The 21,162-nt window shown below is 36.7% G+C and overlaps 1 protein-coding gene and 1 non-coding gene across 2 annotated transcripts; both read left to right on the forward strand.

The window, feature by feature from the left end:
• The first annotated feature begins 1,801 nt into the window (after window positions 1-1,801).
• Window positions 1,802-21,061, forward strand: LOC149017953 (CDPK-related kinase 5-like). Its single transcript, XM_089152270.1, has 11 exons — window positions 1,802-2,612; window positions 4,098-4,228; window positions 8,690-8,731; window positions 9,881-9,989; window positions 14,778-14,856; window positions 14,954-15,250; window positions 15,345-15,457; window positions 16,528-16,635; window positions 16,722-16,784; window positions 16,900-17,067; window positions 20,417-21,061. The coding sequence occupies exons 1-11, from the start codon at window positions 2,028-2,030 to the stop codon at window positions 20,555-20,557; spliced, it is 1,836 nt and encodes a 611-aa protein (XP_089008396.1). The 5' UTR covers window positions 1,802-2,027; the 3' UTR covers window positions 20,558-21,061.
• Window positions 8,849-8,951, forward strand: LOC149017954 (U6 spliceosomal RNA). The gene has a single exon (XR_016173244.1). It is a non-coding gene; the product is annotated as a U6 spliceosomal RNA (small nuclear RNA).
• Window positions 21,062-21,162: the final 101 nt, after the last annotated feature.

The following is a 21,162-nucleotide window of genomic DNA, read 5'->3' on the forward strand; positions in this document are numbered from 1 at the left end:
AAAATGTTGTTGATCACTACATAGCCATGAGTCTTATTTTCGGGCTTGTTTTAGACCATCGGATCAAATTTCAGCCCATTCTGAGTTTGGGACCCTGCACTCCATGTGCATTATAAACATAAGGCAGGGTTTTGCCTCTCGGCCAAGTTGGATTCGAACTCTGACCTTCCACATGCAGGCGTTGATTTTTGCCAATAAAGCAACCTCTCAAAAATTAATGGAAAAAAATAATAATTAAAAACTAAAAAATATTTTATAATATATTTATTTGTTAGTTATCCTTATGCTTTAATTTACATTTTTTTGGTAAATAATTTACTTATATTTTTGTAATGATGAAATTGTCATTATTAGTGCTTACCTATATTTTTAATATGTATAGGCCCATGTCTAAACATGATAATGTAATTCAGAAATGAGATCCTTAGTAAGTCTCACATGGGCTCATACAATGTGGTGAAAAAGCATCCGTGTGTCCCCAATGGGGAAGATGATCCAGATTCTCATTGTTTGCCTCCAATGTTGAATCCTGGCTTTGCCCTGCTCTCAAAGGTATAATCATGGAAAATAGAAGTAGTTTAATTCAACTTGAATCTTTGATCTTCAACATGCATCTTACAACTAGATTTATCAAAGTGCTCAATGCACACAAAAGTACCTATTAATAATTTGAACATGTTTTAAGTTTTATAACTCCACGTTCATGGTTGTTAGCTTGCTACAATCAAAGCAAAGAGAAGAAAGAGAGATTAGTTTTAAAATAAAAATTTAATAAACCTCAAAGGATTGATTCATTGACAAAAGATCAACGTCTCATAGTATGAAATCAATATCAAATCTTTTACGGATTAAGGGCAACAAAATTGCGTTATCTAATACGGCTATTTCCTCCTGGATGTCTTCCTCTAATTGGAAGATTCTCCAAGCTGACTTATGCTTTCTAGATAAATATAATTTATTTGTTGAAAAAAATAGCCCAATTAACATAAACTTTGGCCAACATTGATGGTCATCAGATCCCAACCTGATTGGATCAAATCTGGAAATTACCTAACCAACTATTTGAATATCCCAGCAAGAAGTCCATATATGACTTATATGAGTAAGCCTTTTTCTTTTGAATACCCTTAAAAAATTAGTTATTTAATTATTTATTTGGATTCTTTGAAGTAATTTCCCAAATATCCATGGCTGAAATAGACTTCTTTACAAATGATACCAAACCGCGTTACTTCCCAGAGTTTCTTTTTCATTTCTAACATTATTTTTTGGAACTCTCCTTTCCGGAACTTTTGAATCTAATCTATTAAAAAATAAAATAAAAAAATTCCTTTTTTTCTTGACCGAAGGACGAACCCTCAGGATCTACCTTCCATGCAAATTAATTAAACAGCTAATCATCATTATATTACTTAATTCCGTAACTGTTATGTTTGTCCTTTATAACACGTAACATATGCTCTGTACCCAACGGCTCATTATCACGTACGGCTGAGATTAAGACAAATGTCGGGTCCCATGGAATTGTACGATTCAGATTGTTTGCAGTAGAGCGTGGGCCCCTAAAATCTCGTGTCTTTCGTCAGCAAGATTACTGCACATGCATGTTAATTAAATAAATTCTTGGAAGTAATTGAGCCACAAATAATTCATAATTAAATTTTAAATTAAACGAATTTATGTGAAAAAGACAACAAAGAGGAGCGGGTTAGATGAAGCCACGTGTCATAAAGTTTTTACCATATTGATAATCTGGCCGTCGATGTGCAACCTCAGTATCAGCAAAGCGGGAACTGTGTCGTTTCCCTTGTGTTTTCCTTTCTAGCTTTCTCGTTAACTTCAAAACTCTCCAATCTTGCTTTCTTCCTTGTTTAGTGCCTAGGGTTCTGAAGTAGAGAAAAACTGGAGAGATAAAGGTAGAGGAGGAGCGAAATGGAGATGACAGAGTTGTATGGAAGGGAGTGATTTGGTTGCAGTTGCGGTAGAATGTGGTGAATTTGGAGTTGCAGTGTGGTTTTTAGTGATCAATGGGTCTCTGTAGTTCGAAACCCTCACCGAGACCCAATCCTTATGCCAAGAGAGAGGAAGAGCCAGTTCATGTAGAACCTCCAAACACTCCTCCTGCAAGTGACGCCATTAATGGAGGAACTGAGAATCATGAGCAGCAACCACAACCACCACCTCAGCAGCAACAGCAGAAAGAGGATGTGGAGACCGGAAAGAAGTCTCCTTTCTTCCATTTTTATAGTCCAAGTCCTGCTCATTACTTTTTCTCGAAAAAATCTCCTGCAACTCCTAGCGCAAATTCTACACCGAGGAGGTTCATTAAGCGTCCCTTCCCTCCTCCTTCACCCGCCAAGCACATACGAATGCTGTTGGCTCGGCGTCATGGATCGGTGAAACCTAACGAGGCCTCCATACCCGAAGGGAGTGAGTCGGATGCCGTTGCTGGCCTTGATAAGACATTTGGATTCTCCAAGAACTTTTCCAGTAAGTATGAGCTAGGAGATGAGGTCGGGCGTGGGCATTTTGGTTATACTTGCGCTGCTAAGTTCAAGAAAGGTGAGCTCAAGGGCCAACAGGTTGCCGTTAAAGTAATCCCCAAGGCCAAGGTACGTACTCTCTTCGTGAACCAATTGGTGATATTGACTGGTGATGGAATCTCTGATAACACAGTTTAAACTTTTAGGGAATTGATGATTCCTGGAGAGACCTTAGACTCCCTTAATGAATGTGATTTAGAAAATTGGCACGACTGTTGATTAGAGCAGAAATAGTGTTAAGCGTAGTTGTGTTCATGGAAATTCGGCATATGCTTTAATTTTTTTCAATTCCGAATCAATCGTTGAATTTTGATATTTCGTTTTTTAACTGAAGCTGGATTTGGTACGATTTCCATTTCAATTTCCGGTTGGTTTCATGAAATGGTAAACTAGATTTTTGGAAAATAAATCAAAATTGTTTTTTGTGCATCTATCTGAAATATTTCAATAACAATAAATCCATTTAGTGGTTAAGTTTCTGATGGATAGATCCTCTATATTTCTTTGGGAGAGATCGGTGGTACTTGGTAGGAGTGGGGGGTGACAATGGGACTTCGGCAAAGTAGTGGTGGTGGCATTGCGTTAGTGTGACAATTAGTAGAAGGTATTGTTTAATTTTATTAATACGATATTACAGCTTTTGCATCAAAGTAATCATGTTTTTATCAAAGAGCAAGAATGATTTCAATTTCAAAATTTTTTCCTCAGCGTTTTCTGAATTTCTACTCCATTGAAGTAAGGTCAAGAATCAAATCAGGCAGTTTTCAAAGCTGAAAGTACCTCTGAAATTGTAATAGAAATCATAATAAATCAAGGTACTCATTAATTTCTATATACAAAATGAGAAACAGTACAGTGGTGGGGAAGAGTGGGGAGTGAGTATTAGGGAGGATCCATCATAAATAGTTGATGGATGGAAAACTACTGAAGTTATTTTAGTTGAATGGTTACCAACCAAGTTTTAAAGCCTCCACACACACTCTTTTGATTACCTTCTGTAAGCATAAACACTATTGCACATTGACTTATTGGGCCTCAAGAGGAAGCAACATGTTGAGGTTCCAAAATTTTGAAACTAGTGAAGACTACTTCTAGTGGAGTTGTAGAACCTGGATCACTGGTTTGAACCTTGGGAATGAGAGGTTCTGATTTGTGGCATCAGTGGTTTTGACTAATGTATGACTCTATACAAGGGCAGCTTGGTCCAGCCAAAAGCTGAATCAGTAATCCAATTCAAGCTGAAAACAACCTGGGTCTGACTTGATTAAATAGAACCCAACTGCTGGTTTTAGAGAACTAACCGGAAAGTCGTTAATGTGTTACTCGTTATTTCCATTGGTGAAGACCTTGCTGCATTATGTAATCAAATAAGTCTTAATAGGTCATTGGTCTATTGTTCTGATGATTGGTATGATTGACATGAAACCAGTGAGGCGTCAACGAACTCATCTTCTTGCATTGTATGGACACATGAAATATGCTCAGTGTTGCTTATTATTGGATTCTGTTCCATATCTCTTATTTGATTATGTTGATATGATCTTCTGTTGGCAGATGACTACTGCTATTGCTATTGAGGATGTGAGACGGGAGGTGAAAATCTTGAGTGCTTTGACTGGACATGGCAATCTGGTGCAATTTTATGATGCATGTGAAGATCATGAAAATGTCTACATAGTAATGGAGTAAGCTTAAAAACTTTATGGTGCTTTTCCAAATTAGTATCTGAAGCATGAATTGTATGGTTTTTTGGAGCTTATTCTTGAAACATTACTTTTAGATTCTTTGGAGCTGACATTTGAATTTGAGTTATTAAAACATTAGATCTTATTCTGACAAATTTGGGAGCTGCAGTCCCACCTTATGCTGTTGATGATTTGTAATGACTGATGAATAAAAAATTTCTTTGGAACTACTCTCGTCAGTTGGTTGTTTTTTCCCCCCCCCCCTCTCTCTCTCTCTCTCTCTCTCTCTCTCTCTCTCTTATCTTATCCCTTTTCCTTTGGTCTTGAAAACCTTGAAATTTAGGCAAGTATTCAATAAACAAACATATGTTGAAAGAAAAATATTATTTTTCCCGAGCTATTCATGAGCCTAAAAAATGGATAGTGTGATTGCATAAGAGATTTCTTTGGAATTTGGTTTATTTTAAGTGGTTTTGAATGATCCATTTCTGCATTGGCCATGCTTCCTTGAGTTTGATTATGGGTTTCACAATCCAACTCTTAAAGTCTTTGTCTATAGTTATGTCATTGTCGTTTAAGTTGGTTGGAATGGAGTTTGAATGTGTCGAGGTTGAATTCCTTCATTATTTCAGTTTCCCAGTCGAATGAGGTTACCTTGTTCATTAAGGTGGGTAAAATGACCCTACCCTCATTTAACTCATTTAAAATTTAAAATTCAAATTACTCAAATACCCTTTGGATAGTAAAATGGCATTATTGCCCCCATCTTCTTCCTATTCCTTGCCAGAAACTGCCCACCACCTCCAGCAACCACCACATTCCCTCTCTTGCAGGCAACCACCGGCTCCACCTCCCCACGTCCCCCTGCCAGGGGTAAATCTGATTCATGAATGGCATAAACTCAATCTTCTCCATGAGCTGGAAAGTTGCTTTACTGTGTCAACCGTGATAACTACCTGAAAATCTAGATCTTTCATGAATGACCCAGAGAACAACAATGAACAAAAGGTCCATATGTAAAATGAAAGCGCTGAAACATCCCGTTTCTCTAATCAACCCCACCTCCTCTAAAAGATAAATAAATGGCAAAAAGATCTTAAGACTTTTAACTCATAACTGGCCAACAATAACAATAGAAACTTATATCACTCAGTGTTCCAGGTTCAAAATTTGAGTTTCTCATCAATTCCAGTTGAGGAAAACGTCTCCTGCCCTTACTCTTTCATTTACCTACCAGCGAGTCTGCAAATTTTCTGATATCTCCAAGGAAACCCAGCTCCAGAAAAGCATAACTAAAGAAAACCCATGTCTTAAAAGACCTTCAGATGCCGTATTCAGTAGGAGAAAGTTATTAACATCTACTGCTATGGGTTTAGTAGGTGGGGGATTTGGTCTAGTTCAGCCTGCTCAAGCTGAACCAGATCCCCCTGTAGATTCTACTTCAAGTAGAATTTCATACTCAAGATTCTTGCAGTACTTGGATGAAGGAGCTGTGAAGAAGGTAGACCTGTTCGAGAATGGGACAGTTGCAATAACAGAGATCTTTAATCCTGCACTTGACAAAATCCAGAAATAAAGATACAGCTACCTGGGTTGACTCTAGAGTTGCTGAGGAAATTTAAAGAGAAGATGTGGACTTTGCAGTCCATCCAATGGAGGTCAACATGAGGGCAGCTCTTCTTGATTTGTTGGGAAATTTGGCATTCACATTGATTTTTCTTGGAACTTTACTTTTCAGAGGAGCAGCAGCTAATGATCCTGCGGGACCCAATTTACTGTTTGGATTGGGAAGGTTCAAAAAGAGATTTTCTGGCAGGGGGTTGGTGGGAGGTGGGTGCGGTGGTCGTCGGCAGGAGAGGGGGTGTGGTAGTTGCCGGAGGTGGTGGGCGGTTTCCAGCAAGGGGGAAGAAGATGAATAATGTCATTTTACTGCCCAAAGGGCATTTAGGGAATTTGGATTACAAATTTTAAATGAGTTAAATGGGGGTAAGGGCATAAAGGTCATTTTATCCATCACTTAACATAAAATCTTAACTATGGGTAACTTGTAATTTTGACAATGGGTGCCATGTAATTTAGAGCATAATAGTGAGTGATCACTAGTTTGACCCTGCTAATAGTGAGTGCCCTGGTGATGTGTGAAAACTCTTCAATATATTACTTTTGAGTTCAAAACCTCAAATACAAAGTAACTAATTTTTAGCTTGAACACACATTACTTATAACCTGAGGTATTTCGTAACTTAGGAATTTTTTGCTAATTAAAAATATTTTTATAATTAAAATATTAGTTATTGGTAATTATTAAATACATGTAATCAAAATTAAACAACCTAAAATTAACTTGGACACCATCACAATTCACAACGTAGATTGAGCGATGGTGTCTCACATACATCAAAACAAAGCCAATACATCATGTATATGTAAGTTATTTTTTGAAAAATATAATTTTATAGAAAATTTTTAAAATAAAAAAAAAAAAAATACTAGCACACTTCAAAAATTAAATCTAACAGCATACATCTGTAGATCTAGCTACTAGAGACAACATACATTAAATTCAAAAGAATCCAACATCATTTGAGCATGAATTAAAAAAGAAAAAACTTTGGCAAAATTTCAATTATCAATTGCCTTGCAAAAGAAAACCTTTAAATGGCCACCAAGAACTATTGAAATCACCAAAGAAGGAAGGAAATGGCTTAAAATCACCTGAAATAGGCTCACAAAGGTCGAAACCAAAGGGGAAACAAAGTGTCGACACTTGAGGTTCTGCTTGGGTTTCGTTCAAAACTTCGATGCAGAGTTTCGATCATGATTTCAAGTGAAATAAACTACCTGATCAAATCAGTTGACCCAGGTTTCGACCAGGTTTTTCAAGTTTCGAGCACAATTTTGCAGGTTTCGATGGAAACCTGTGATTTTGTTTCAGTATCCACAGGTTTCGTTGTCTTTTTCAAAATGGAAAATTTTGCATTTGAGGGAAATTTGTTCCATGGCTCCAATCAGGCTGCTAGGCGAAGTGGGAAAAATTAATCAATGTGAATCTTTCTCTTTATGCTGTGAAGAGTTCTCTTCTATTTGATCAAGAATCCATATGTTGTGACAATTGGATATGATGATATTTCTGATTTTTTTATCCTGAGCCTAATTTCTGATTTTCCTACTCTGCACCTATCCTCCATTATAGCTACTGGTTTAACCCTTTTTGTTTCATCGAATCTGAGATTCAAGCTTCTTTTTATGTCACACGTTAGTGAATCAATGGCCAGTACAAAGCCTAATTTTGAACTCTGACTTCCTTGATAAATGCTACTGTTTATTTTCCCATTGATATATTGATGTTTCATATCTGTTTTAGTAACAAATTCATAACAGATTTCAATGTGATTAATTACCCTGATCTCGGTATTTGTTTGCTGATTTATTACCTAAATACCCTTCTCCTCTGAGATATACGAGGATTGAGCAATATAGCCTGAATTTCTTAAATTTGAAGATCTTATCCATTGGCTACTGTTTTGAGTCTTTCAAATACAGTACCAAATTACTGGCCCTCTTTCTATTATATTTATATTCCTAAAAAATAAAAGATCATGCTTTGCATGTTGGTCAGTCCTCACTTGTTGAACACTTCGTCATGAGATCAAATCCTGGAAACGACTTCTCTGGAAACAGGGTTAAGTTTGCATAGATTTCACCTCCCTAGACCAGCTAAATGGGGAGCCTTGTGCATTGAGTGTAGCTCCTTTTTATTTTCTTAATGAAAAGTACACGCACGAAAACACAATTAATGGTGGGAACGATGAAGAAAATTATAAAATGGACAACGGGATACTATAATGTATGAATGTTTAATACACTTTCTCATTGTTTACTGCAAATTTTTTTTTCTCTCATTTTATATGAATTTGGTAAAAACAATTGGGGTCAACTGGTGAAAGAAATGGACAACAATCAATTACTGTTACTGCTTTTGTAGCATTTTACGTATTATCCTATTATTGTGGCTCTAGGACTATATTTGCCTCTAAAGTGAACCAACTGTTGCAGTATTTTACATCAGTGGGAATTCTGGATGTTTATTTGTGTTACATGAGTGTTGCTTTGCTTGTATTAATAATCTTTTATAATTATCATAGTTGTCTTAGAAAATTCAAATTAGTAATATTTTCTATTTCCATTAGTTCTACCACATTTACTTGTTGGCATATTCTCATGAGGGCCAGTAAAAGGAAAATTTATTACCTTTCTAGCCATTATTGGTCCTGATAAAGAACTGGCTGTTCTTCAAGATTCCAGTTACAAGTTGCACCACTGGGCTTTTTGAATGTGCATGAAAACTGTATGTTTTATTTTCTATCTGCTTGGCAAGTACAAAATTTCTTGTCGCCTGAGTTTCTTGTTGCTTGCTTGCACCATTTTTTAACTTTGTACACTTCTTTCTGTATATTTCAGGTTATGTGAAGGAGGAGAGCTTTTAGACAGAATACTTTCCAGGTATTGCTTTTACTTTAAGACTTGTATGGAGTTCACAACATTGTTCTTCCACTTTGTATTTAAAAATTTCAGTTTGAAGAATGAAAGCAATTTGGTTGGTTAAAGTAGTTCGTGGTTGTCTCTTCGGAGACATCCGATAAAATTGGAACGATACAGAGAAGATTAGCATGGCCCCTGCGCAAGGTTGACACGGACAAATCTAGAAATGGTCCAAATTTTTAACCGATGGGCATTCTCTTTAACCACTTTGGTCCCCGCGCTGTCTATGACTTCCGTATCCCCGAATCCACCCCCTTGTTAGACTTCATCTCAAATTGATCCTAGATCCCTACTACCCTCCCCATTCTCACATAGGTTTGGAAATCTCCCCCCCCCCCCCCCCCCACCCCCACCCACCAAACTCTTTAGCTCCACTTGTGACCTCTCCATTTGGCTCCCTTACCCCACCAAAACCTTCTCCACCTCATTGGCTTGGAACCTTCTTAGATCCCACAATCATAAGCCCCCTTGGCTCCATTGGTTTGGTTCAAAGGCTTTATCCCCCGTCACTCCCTTACCCTTTGGAGGGCTCTTAACCATGTCCTCCCTTCCCAATCCTTCCTTGTTGACTGCCACATCCTTGCTAACCCCAATTGCATCTTTTGTTGGTCCGGTTTGGAGAACCTTGAACACCTTTTCTTTTCTTGCCCCTTCTCCAGATCTATCTTGGGAAAAGCCCTAGCCTCCATTTGGCCCCGTTCGAGGCGTTCCTATAGATTTGATCGAGATTGGTTTTGGATTTTGAGAAACTTTTCATGTTTTTCCATCTGCAATTGGATTGGTAAGCTAGTGTACTGTATCTTGATCTATCACCCATGGTGGGAGCGCAATCTTCGAAGATGGACCTCCAAATCCCGCTCTATAGGCAGAATTTAAAATGCCATGTATTTTGATGTTTCTTCTAGACTATTAGTTATCCCCCATCTCTTTGTTGATTATACCCCAAGGAACAAGCTTATTGTTGTCTCCTAGGTCTTAGTTCTTTTTATCGGTCTTTTGCTTAAAGACCTTGTTCTCTTGTCTCCTTTTTGTTTAATATAATTGTTTATTCATCCAAAAAAAAAAAAAACTAGTTTGTGGTTTCTGAGAAGTTCTTTGCTACTTTTACAGGGGTGGGAAGTACTCTGAAGATGATGCAAGGGCTGTTATGGTACAGATACTGAATGTTGTTGCATTCTGCCATCTCCAGGGTGTGGTCCATCGCGATCTTAAACCAGAGGTAGAAACCATCTTATGCTTGTAATTGCCAGTAGCCCGTCAGTGTATTTGAGAATCATTTTTATTTATTTATTTATTTATTTTTGGGTTGGATTTGGAGGGAGGGGTGGTTGGGCCTTGGAGGTAGTGGGGATCTGCATGCATCAAAAAATGGGAGCAAGGAGGATGGGTTCATTTCCTTGAGTTTTATGTGGGAAGATCTGCTAAGTCAAGAAGTAGAGGATGATTATTTGGATGATGCTGACCTTGCTGGCGTTTTATCTTAGTGCATGCATCTTATTTTCCTGGCTGTTCAGATACCAGATTACGTTCCTAGTGTGAACAGAGTATTTCTTTGTAGAGTTTCCCCTAGGCTCTAAGAGAGAAACAATCAAATGAATGACCAGTCTTTGTAGATGTACCATTTTCGTTGTTTTAACACAACCCTTTGCCTCTTAAATGTAGGTGGAACTCATGGATTTTTGCTTCATATATATTCTTCTATCATTTGTATAATAATAATTGTAAGAGAAGGGAGAGAGAGAGAGAAAGAGGGGGGGTGTTTGGCAAACCTTGGTACAGAATAGCTAGGTTTCAGATCAATTTCAAACAAGAAAGAAGAGTTTTATTATTATTATGAATGAATATGGTTAAGGAAGGAATGAGAGAAAGTTTTCCCCTGTTAACCATGAAAATGCCCGTTGACTTAAAATTTTAGGTTTGTTGCCATTTCATTTAGGAATAGAACTAATAACTGATAGTTGGGTTAACTAAAATATTTCACAGTTCAACAGTCAAATGTTAACTGAAATTTGGTCTAGTGTTAGTGACAGATAGATCTATCAATTGATATAAGTTCTTGAAAGTCAGAGATTAAGAAGTAGGTTATTCCCTGGCTGCTCACGACCTAAGTTGGAGGCAAGAATTAAAAAGCAATTCAGATGATTGGAATCAATTAGTTTAGACTAGATTTTTTGGATTTCAAATTTGAGTCCACAATGTATTCAGAAGTAAACAAACAGAAATGTTGAAGTTGATTGAGGAATAGGAGAAGAGATGAGATGTATGTATCTCGGTGCAAGAGGCTCCTATCACTGTGGGGTCTGGGGAAGGTCATAATACTTAAATGATTTTTTTTAGTCTAACTCAAACACATATTTACTGATCTCCTGTAATTACTTCAACCCCACATTGTGGGCTCATAAATAGGCCTGTTTCGATGAACCGCTAGAAAATAAAAGGCTCAATGTCAGCCCATTGGATTACCACCTGCCCTTTTGTGGACCTTCTGGTTTACTTTTAGGGCTCCATAGAAGGATCACAGTCGAGTGCAACTACACACTTGTATTAGTACAGCTCAGCCTAGCAGTATCCTGATGGAGCTGTGCAAGAGCACAACAGGTTTAATAGATATAGTTAAGGTTGTGGACTAGGCAGATAAGATGGTAGGAATTTATATTTTAAAAATAAAAACTAAGAAAGTTAAAAATTCATTTATTAAGATTTGGATTTTTTGAGGAAAGACATTATGTGAAAATATGGCTGGTTGAATTATGGTTGTTGTGGATAATCCTACATTGAGAAACTTTGGGACCTTGGGTGACTTCATATACAAGCTGGTCTCTCCACCTGATAGCTTGAGCTTTTGGTGAACATTTTAACATGATATTAGAGCATCAGGCCCATTGCTTCAATAAAACACTTGTGTATGGTCACCAGAAAAATGCCATGCACAGTACGTGTAATTTTCTTATGGGAGGGGCTACGTGTGAGGAGGGTTATCGGAACTTGGAATAATATACCACTGGAAAACTTCTGGACCTTGGATGACTTCTAACATCAGTTGGTCTTTCCACATGGTAGCTTTAGCTTTTGGGTTGGGCACTTAACTGGGTTTAGGAGTTAGGTTCTGATGCTTTGTCTGCTGGGAAGAATAATAACAGAGACAAAGATAAAGGAAAGGTGGGTTCTTATAATTTGTCTGCTAGTAAGATTAATAAGGAGACAAAGATAAAGGAAAAGTTGGAGGCAGGGCAGAAGTTGACCATATAAAGCTGGTAGCAAGAGGGTTGCATCCTCGGTAGTGGCTATTTATATTTTTCTGCGACAAGGAAACTGCTGGCCTTTTCTGTCATGAGAGGGGTTGGATAAAGTTTGGACATATTTCTTGAGTCTGTTTGTTCTTGTGACCTGGCCTGGAGATGTTGATAAATTATATTCAGTGGCCAAAGAGGTACAATGGTACACTGGACATAAAGGCTGTGTTTTTACACGTTAGTACCTTATAAAGTGGTCTGCAGTTTTTGGAAGGTGAGAAGTGTCAGCCGTGCTTAAAGTTGATCCTAGAGGCTTCCAGAACATTATATTGATGTTGTCAAATAATTGAAATTTTAATTTGTATGAATTTGTTGAATTTGTCAAGAATGGTTTTAAGTTCAGCTTGGGTTCATTGCTGTATGAATAAAAAAATTTGAGTCATTTTTGTTTTCTTGATAGTTTACTCTGTCAATGTAGATGTTCAAATTTGTTTTTGGGTTTGTGGGAAGAAGAGAAAGTGAGATAAAAAGGGGGGGGGGGGGGATGGAAGATAAAGAGTTAGTGATGTAGCTATAAATCTCTTATAGGTGTACAATTTGTTATGCTTATTTTTATTATAAAAAAAAAAAAAAAAAAAAAGAGGATTGGACTACCTTCTTTGGAGCCGACCCCATTTAGTTGGGACAACGCTTTTTTGTTGTTGTTGTAGACTACCTTCTCTGGGAATTCGGCTGTAATATTTGAATTTTTTTGAATATAGGATTTTATATCATATTCTGTTGTATTACTAACCACCTCTTTAAATTGAGTATGCATAAGATTCAAAATAGAAGTGAAAGAAAATCTGATGTGAGGATCAAACAGGGGATGCAGATTCTTGGAAGTAGTGAAGCATTTGGTAACTTGTGATGCTTGACCCATTAATCAGCTTGGATGATTAACTGAATAGGTGTCTAATTTTGCACATATAACCAAGTTGGTTCCTTGGGAAAACATTTACTACTTATCAGAAGAGGCCATTCTCTTTCTTTCCCCATTTTATCAGTAAATTGATTGGATAATATATTTAATGAGTATGCCACAATTGTTTAAGAGGAGAGGTCAGTCCAATGTTTCAGCATCTGCTTTGTGAAATGGTAGTCTTCCATTAATTGTTTTGGCATCAGTATCCTCTGGTCAACTTCACACTGGCTGTTTAACAATATCGTATGTTATTTGTTTTATGAAGGGTAAATTTCCCAGATGGACTGATCTTGAAAAAGATTTACCTAATAAGATGTTTTTAAAAATGTTTTACTCAAATGGCTTCTATTTTTGACAAAAATTACCAACTCCCAAGTTTTGTGATAATTTTTCTAGCCCAACCGATAGTCTACTATGATATTGATATATTATATATATATATATATATATATATATATATTTTTTTTTTTCTTCTTTTGGGGTCAACATCAAATTATATTCATTATTAAATAAATAAAAAATAAAACTAGAGAGTTCCCACCCCCTTAATATAAAGCTCCTGATTTGGGAGAACAAAATAAAAAACAACAAGAACCAAAACAGCAAAGAAAAAAAGAAAGAAAGACAAAATAGTGAGAATTATAGACGAGTTTTTAATAGTACATTATTAATAAATTTAAGGGATAATTACTATTGCCCCCTTATACTTTGGTTTTATTACTAATCAAACCCTATTCTTTGGGAAATTACTATTGTCCCCCTCATTTCTAACGGTGTTAAGTGGTTGTTAACATCAAATATGAAATGTCTATTTTCCCTTGTTAGAAGTCAACTATTGCATCCCTCATTTATGAACTATTTGGATGTCAATTATATCTTTAAAATCTTATATTTTAGAATTAGTTTTAGATTTGGTGGGACCACATACTTTGGTTGTTGAACTTTCACATTCCACTTAATTTTTCATTATCACCATGATGGAAATTTTACAAACAAATTAGCATATAGATGCTAATTGATGATTTGGTAATATATATTATGGTCGCATGTATTAGGTGATTTTCAATTTCTAACTTTGAATTAATTTGATATTTCTTAATATTTTAGTTTACATTTTAGTTTTATTTAATTACATTCCTTTATTTGGTGATTTCTTTTAGGAGAAAATCACATCTTTCCTTTATTCGGTGGTTTATTTTTAAAAGAAAAGTGAATTTGAGTTAATTTTTTCCCATAGTTATTTGGTAGTATTATAACTTGACAAAGTAAATGTGATATTGCGGGGTTATTTTTGGGATTTTGATGAATTGTAGTGCCCATCATCCTACGGTTCGGTGGGGGGCTTAGTTTGTAGCAGTTAAGGTTGGATTAACAATTTTGTACGGGATAAGTAGTAATATCAGTCAGGGGGCCGTTTTCCCTTTTAATTTTGAATGCTATAACTAACTCTTAGGAGGAAGTTTCCTAAAAAAATCTTAAATGTGAGATTGTCTAACTACTTTTTAGGAATTGAATTAGGAAAAAAAAAGGGTAAAAAATACTAACTTGGGTAGTTCATTGTAGAATATTTAGTTGGGCAGGAAAATTATCACATAATTTGGGATTTGGTGATTCTTTTCAAAAATACCATCCACCTGAGTATAACTTTTTTTAAAACATCTTGTTAGGTAAATCCTTTTCAAAATCAATCCATCTAGGAAATTCTCCCTTGTATGAACTACTTCCTGACTTCAGTACTAAGTTATATTGCATTTTTATATGTTTTATTCTATATACTCTTACCTATAATTCTACTATTTTACTGGATCAGAATTTCCTGTTTGCTTCTAAGGATGAAAACTCACAGTTGAAGGCTATAGACTTTGGCTTATCAGATTTTGTCAAACCAGGTTGGTCCTTGCTCATGATTTGACCTTTCTGTTGGTTATGTTACACTCCTGCCTTAACTGTTTATGAATATTTTCCAATGATCCATCTACTATGCAGATGAAAGGCTTAATGACATTGTAGGAAGTGCGTACTATGTTTCCCCTGAAGTTCTTCATAGATCTTATGGTACAGAGGCTGACGTATGGAGCATTGGTGTGATTGCTTATATTCTTCTATGTGGAAGTCGTCCCTTTTGGGCGAGAACTGAATCTGGCATCTTTCGAGCAGTCTTGAAAGCTGATCCAAGTTTTGATGAAGCACCTTGGCCTACTTTATCTACTGAAGCTAAGGACTTTGTCAAGCGTCTACTGAACAAGGACCCACGGAAGAGAATGACTGCCGCTCAGGCTCTATGTAAGTATCCACATCCCCTGTCAATAGAGTTGTCCCACGCCATCTTCTTAATGTGCTTTTCTTAACTCTTTCTTTTCTTCTTTTCTCTTTTCAGGCCATCCTTGGATTAGAAATTATTGTGATGTAAAAGTACCCCTTGACATTCTTGTTTTCAAACTTATAAAAATGTATATGCGTTCGTCATCTCTGCGGAAAGCAGCTTTGAGGGTATGGATTTGTTGATGACAAGAAAGGATATGCTTCTGTATTTGCTTCTATTTTCCATTACCTATATGTCCATGAGTGTAAGGTCTTGGTGACATTCCTTAGTGTTGTTGTTAATATTTGTATGTTTTCTATTTCCTTGTTTAATATAGTTAAATGGACATAATGGATTTGCATAGTGAAATTTCCGGTGTCATCTTGTTAGCTTCAAATACTTCTAGACTTTAGGAGGAATAGTTTGTGCAGGTGGAAAGATAAAGAGTGCATAAGTTCTGCAACGCTTACAGAGTACATAAAATTTTAAAGCTTTCTCAATGTGACAAAGATTATAAATAGTAGTAATATCATGGAACTAATTTTTTCCTTAAGTTTACTTGATTCTTCTTGACACTGACATTTGTATAAAAAACTGTTACCTGTCAGACATGTTTCTTGCAGGAAGAGGATTTCTGTAATAGTTTGATTCAAGTTGAACCCTGTAGCCTAATCTGTTGACTTTCTGTAACTCAATCATGATGTGGCAGGTAGAATCAGAAATATATAGCCCATGTATAGTACTTTTAAGTGGATCACACTTGACAGAGTATGATACCTGGACCTTCATTTTAACTAAATAGTCTAACTTAGGGTGCAACTCAACTCTGGGCATCTATCAGTGACCAAATCTAAACTGTTAACTTTTGCATTATTTATGTAAATAATAGTCATAACTTGTATGCATACAATAGGCCAATTGTCACATCGCATGGGGAGTTCCTACCCATGTTGCCAGTGGGAAGGTTGTGCTTGGCTTGTTGGTTATGTTCTCACTTTCCGACTGTTTGGTAATGGGTTCAAGCCCTGGAAATATAGGCGTAAGGCTGTGTACATTTGGCCCTCCCCGACCTTGCTAAGGCAGGAGCCTTGTGCATGTGCACTGGCTACAGCTAGTTTTTCTTCTTGAGTACTAACTACTATGAATGCTCGTAGATTCTTTAGTGTGGTTTGGAACTAGAAAATCCCTGCTTGCACAAGTACTTTATGTCCAGCAATTTTTTTTGTTCATTTTTTTGCTGACTTGCTTTTTGTGGCAGGTTCTTTCCAAGACATTAACTGTGGATGAGCTCTTTTATCTGAAAGAACAGTTTATGCTGTTGGAGCCAAATAAAAATAACACCATAAACTTAGACAATATTAAGTCGGTTAGTTTCTTCGTAATATAATGCTTATATTTCTTCTCTAGTTACTTCTGAAACATGTTTTGAACCTTATCTTTCCACCTTTTCAGGCACTGATGAGAACTGCAACAGATGCAATGAAGGAGTCTCGTGTCCATGAATTCCTCCCATCGGTAGGTTTACCACCTGCACCATTAGTAGAAGATGAACTTTTCCCTTTATAAGACTTGGTGTTATAGATGAATTTAGAGTTCTCGTGGTTTTGATGTTTGCTACCTTGTTTTGCAGCTACTTGCACTTCAGTACAGGAGGATGGATTTCGAAGAATTCTGTGCTGCTGCTTTAAGTGTGCATCAGCTTGAGGCACTTGACGACTGGGAGCAACGTGCTCGCTTTGCATATGATCTCTTTGAAAAGGATGGGAACCGGGCAATTGTCATTGATGAACTTGCTTCGGTATGTTATTCACTGTTGTTCACAAGCATTGCAGAACTTTATTTTGTAGTCATCCTGGAAGTTTTCCACACCTTGCACTCCGAAGTTGATTAGGCAACATAGACCAGTTGGGTACGGAGAAATCACGGACTTGTACCCCCATGTGAGACATTCAGCCAATGGAACTTTATGGTTGGCTACTCTAACAGGCAATCACACATTCAATGGGGTCTCACAAGAGCAACTTGTCCTTATTCCAACTAAATGGGGTTTGGCTACATGGATCTTTACCATCCAGTCAGCTCTCTTAAGGATCAGACTTGATAGAAGGCCTAAGCTATGCATGTCTTTTGACACTTCTTCTTGGATCTACCTTTGGGTCTTTTAGCTCCTTCAATATGAGCCAAATAACAACTCCATGTTGTAGCAACCAAAGGCCTCCAAACATGGCCATGCCACATCAAATGATTTTCTCATATCCTTTTGCGCATTTGTGCTGCTCCTGGGTCAGCTTTAATACGATCATCCTGTAGTGTGTGTCCTTACTAGTTTTTCCACACAACGATTTCAAGTCCCATATCTCAGGTGCTCTGAGTTCATCTATGTGATGCTTCTGAATTACCCAGCTCATTCTGCACCATATGTATCATAGCCAGGGTCTTGGATGACTAAAAAAGTGATCCTCTGCATGAAGCTCCTGGTACTGCAAGGTCTTGGTAGGGTAATTTACATAACCTCAGCTTTCAACTTTGCAAGATATGCTGTTTCCTAGTTTTAAACCCAACGAGCAACTTGACCATTCGCTATTATATGACTTCCCATTAAAATTTTCCATGTAAGATCTGCAGGAATGCATAGATCACAGAACACTTTGGACACACCTCTCCAATTTATCCATCCTATTTTAATTCTCTGTGAAACATCGCATTGTATATCACCTTTGTTTTATCCATGATTGATTCCAGATACCTAAAATAAGAACATCGTGAAATCTCATTTCCCATTAATTTCACTACCTCATTGTACATACCAGTGTAACCATATACTTCGTCTTTGTTCTACTTGTCTTAAACCGTTTTGCTTCCACGTTGATCTCCATTGCTCCAGTAACCCTCCCTTTTGTTTATCCACCAAAACAATATCGACAAAAAGCATAACGCCAAGGAACCACATCTTGATGTAACCCAACTCATGTTGTATATCACTTTTATTTTATCTATGATTGATTCTAGATACCTAAAATAATAACATTGTGAAATCTCATTTCTCATTAATTTTACTACCTCATTTTACGTACAACCACAACTATATACTTCGTCTTTGTTCTACTTGTCTTAAACCATTTGCTTCCAATGTTGATCTCCGTTGCTCTAGTAACCCCTGCTTTTGTTTATCCACCAAAACAATATCTACAAAAAGCTTAACGCCAAGAACCACATCTTGATATAACCCAGAATGAAATTGGTGATTCAATACCTTTATCCCCCATGGATCTTACAATAGTCATGTACTCGCATTACATTATAGATATGATTATATAAAAATGTCATACCTAGTGCACGATGCTCCTGCCAATGTCGGATCTGGGGAAGGTCTTAATGACATAGTCCTATACCCCTTCGTGGAGAAGCTGTTTCCTAATTCAAACCTACGTCCACTAGGTCACAATGGAGCAACCTTATCATTATACCAAGGCCTCCGCTCTTTAACTGGCCACATATCTACTTGAAGTTCTTTTATGTAGTACTTGCTAGATTCGCTCTCTAGAGACTATTGTGAGCTTTTTCTAGGTCAATAAAGACCATATAAAGATTTTGCTTGCAATCTCCAATCCCTCATACACAAGTAGTTGACTTGTTACACCTCTGAATCTGATTCTATGTAAAATGATTCACTAGATCTGGGAGAAGAGTTGGAATAAAAATTCTAAAAATTATCGACTTGGGGGCTTATGCAATTCCTTAAGGGCCGGTTTGGTTACGTGAATCCAGAGATTTCAAAGCTCTAGATTCACAAATGGGAGATTTTTACCTGTTTGGTTGTGGAATCCCTAGATTCATGAAATCTAAAGATTCACCTTTTACACTAAAAACATGATTTGTAGATTTATGGGTATGGGTGAAATCTGAGTTCATTCCTACTTCTAGCGTTAACATTTGACCTAATTTTTGGATAAATCTACAAATTTCATTCCAAAAATTCAAGCTCCACGTTAATTTTATGAACCATGACTTTAGGTTTGAAGTTTATAGATTTGAAATCTCTAGATTTTTGATCTGCTCAGTCCCGGCCCTTAAGAACATGTGAATGGTGGAAGTATTGTTGGAACCATGAAATTTTTTTATTTTTTTTTTTATCATCTTTGTGCTTAGATAACATTCATGAAGATCTTGGTGAAGAGTTGGAATAAAAATTATCGACCTGGGGGCTTATGCAATTCCTTAAGGGCCTATTTGGTCACATGAATCCAGAGATTTCAAATCTCAGAGATTCATGAATCTGAGAATTATACCCGTTTGGTTGTAAAAATCTCTAGATTCATGAAATCTAGAGATTCACCTTTTTACACTAAAAATGTGAATCTGTAGATTTATAGGTAAATGGTGAAGTCCAGAGATTTCAAAAAAGCTATACATTTGCACATTTACAAAAATCACGTCAATCAAATAGTTTTTTTAGGATGAATCCACATATTTCATTCCACAACCAAACATCTAATTTTATAAATTATAACTCCATAAATTTGAAATCTATAGATTTGAAATCTCTAGATATTTGAAATCTCCAGACTCATGTAACCAAACAGGCCCTAAGAACATGTGAATGGTGGAAGTATTGGTGGAAACCATGAAATTTTTTTTATCATCTTTGTGCTTAGATAAAATTCATGAAACTCGAATATTTTGAAACCTTAGGAAGTTAGGAACAGATGCTGATTGGTATTTGGTACAACATAGATAGATGTCTATGGATACCATCAAGTTACCATGTGATTGCTCATAATTGTCTGAAGAAAAAGTTGTGACAGCCAAAGAAGGGTAATCTCTTTAATAAAGATAATAATGCTAGCATTCTAACCCTTGGCAGTGAAGATTGATCCCTGATTGACTCTTTCTTAAGGAATGGATTAAAAAAAATGCAAAAATTTGTTTTCTTCTGATTCAGAACAAATTAGGTGCTGTATTTTACAAGTATTGAACTTCATGCTTTCTATTAAATTTATGTTATAATTATTCATGGCTTACAAAGTATGACCATAAGGTAACCTAGCCATGTTTTCTTATCATGCGTGTTAATTTGAATTTGTTCTATTGTTGTACCATGCATGTAAAAACCTTACTGAGCTTTTCTTTCAAAAATATTGTTTCAGGAACTTGGGCTTAGTCCTTCTGTCCCAGTCCATGTCGTTCTCCATGATTGGATAAGGCACGCTGATGGGAAGTTGAGCTTCCTTGGGTTTGTCAAGTTGTTGCATGGGGTGTCAAGTCGAACCCTTGCTAAGGTTCAATAAGTTCCAAACGAGAAGCATATATATGCCTATGCATGTTGATGCTCCTGGGGGTGGAGTTGTGCCATAATGTTTGACTGATGAAGTTAAGAAGAAACTACCGTTCTACCTTGCCAGCAAAGCACCAACCTATTTGGCCAGAATAGCAGGTCTGTAAGGCTGCTTGCCTGTGTTAGAGAGGTGATGGGGCTGTCCATACGAGAACCAAGTCTGTAATTGATGTAAAGGTACTTAGGTTTTTCCATTTTCGATTGGAGGTGTGTAGTTTGAGGTGATTGTGGCAGTATTATCTGTGACTTATTATGTGATCTCAATAGCACAATGCAGTAGAGATCTCCAATTAGTTCCTCCTAGCATAACCCTAGTGTAATTGTACTGTCTCAGTGTCAATTTTTTTTCCCTCCCATTTCTTTGATATTACTCTGTGCATTACTTGCTGATCAACCAATCTGCCTGGAATTGCTGAGTTGATTTCAGAGTGGAAATGAAAATTTTCTTTTCTGTTTCTGATTCTGAAGTCTGAATTGTCTTCTTGCTTCCTTTTCTCCTTTCTTCGGTAGGTTGAAGAATCAGATTTTTTGTCTGAATTAATGATTGGCAATAACAGG

Source organism: Hakea prostrata, chromosome 4, assembly GCF_041222555.1.
Source record: "Hakea prostrata isolate BN-2017 chromosome 4, UWA_Hpros_2, whole genome shotgun sequence".
Lineage (NCBI taxonomy): Eukaryota > Viridiplantae > Streptophyta > Magnoliopsida > Proteales > Proteaceae > Hakea > Hakea prostrata.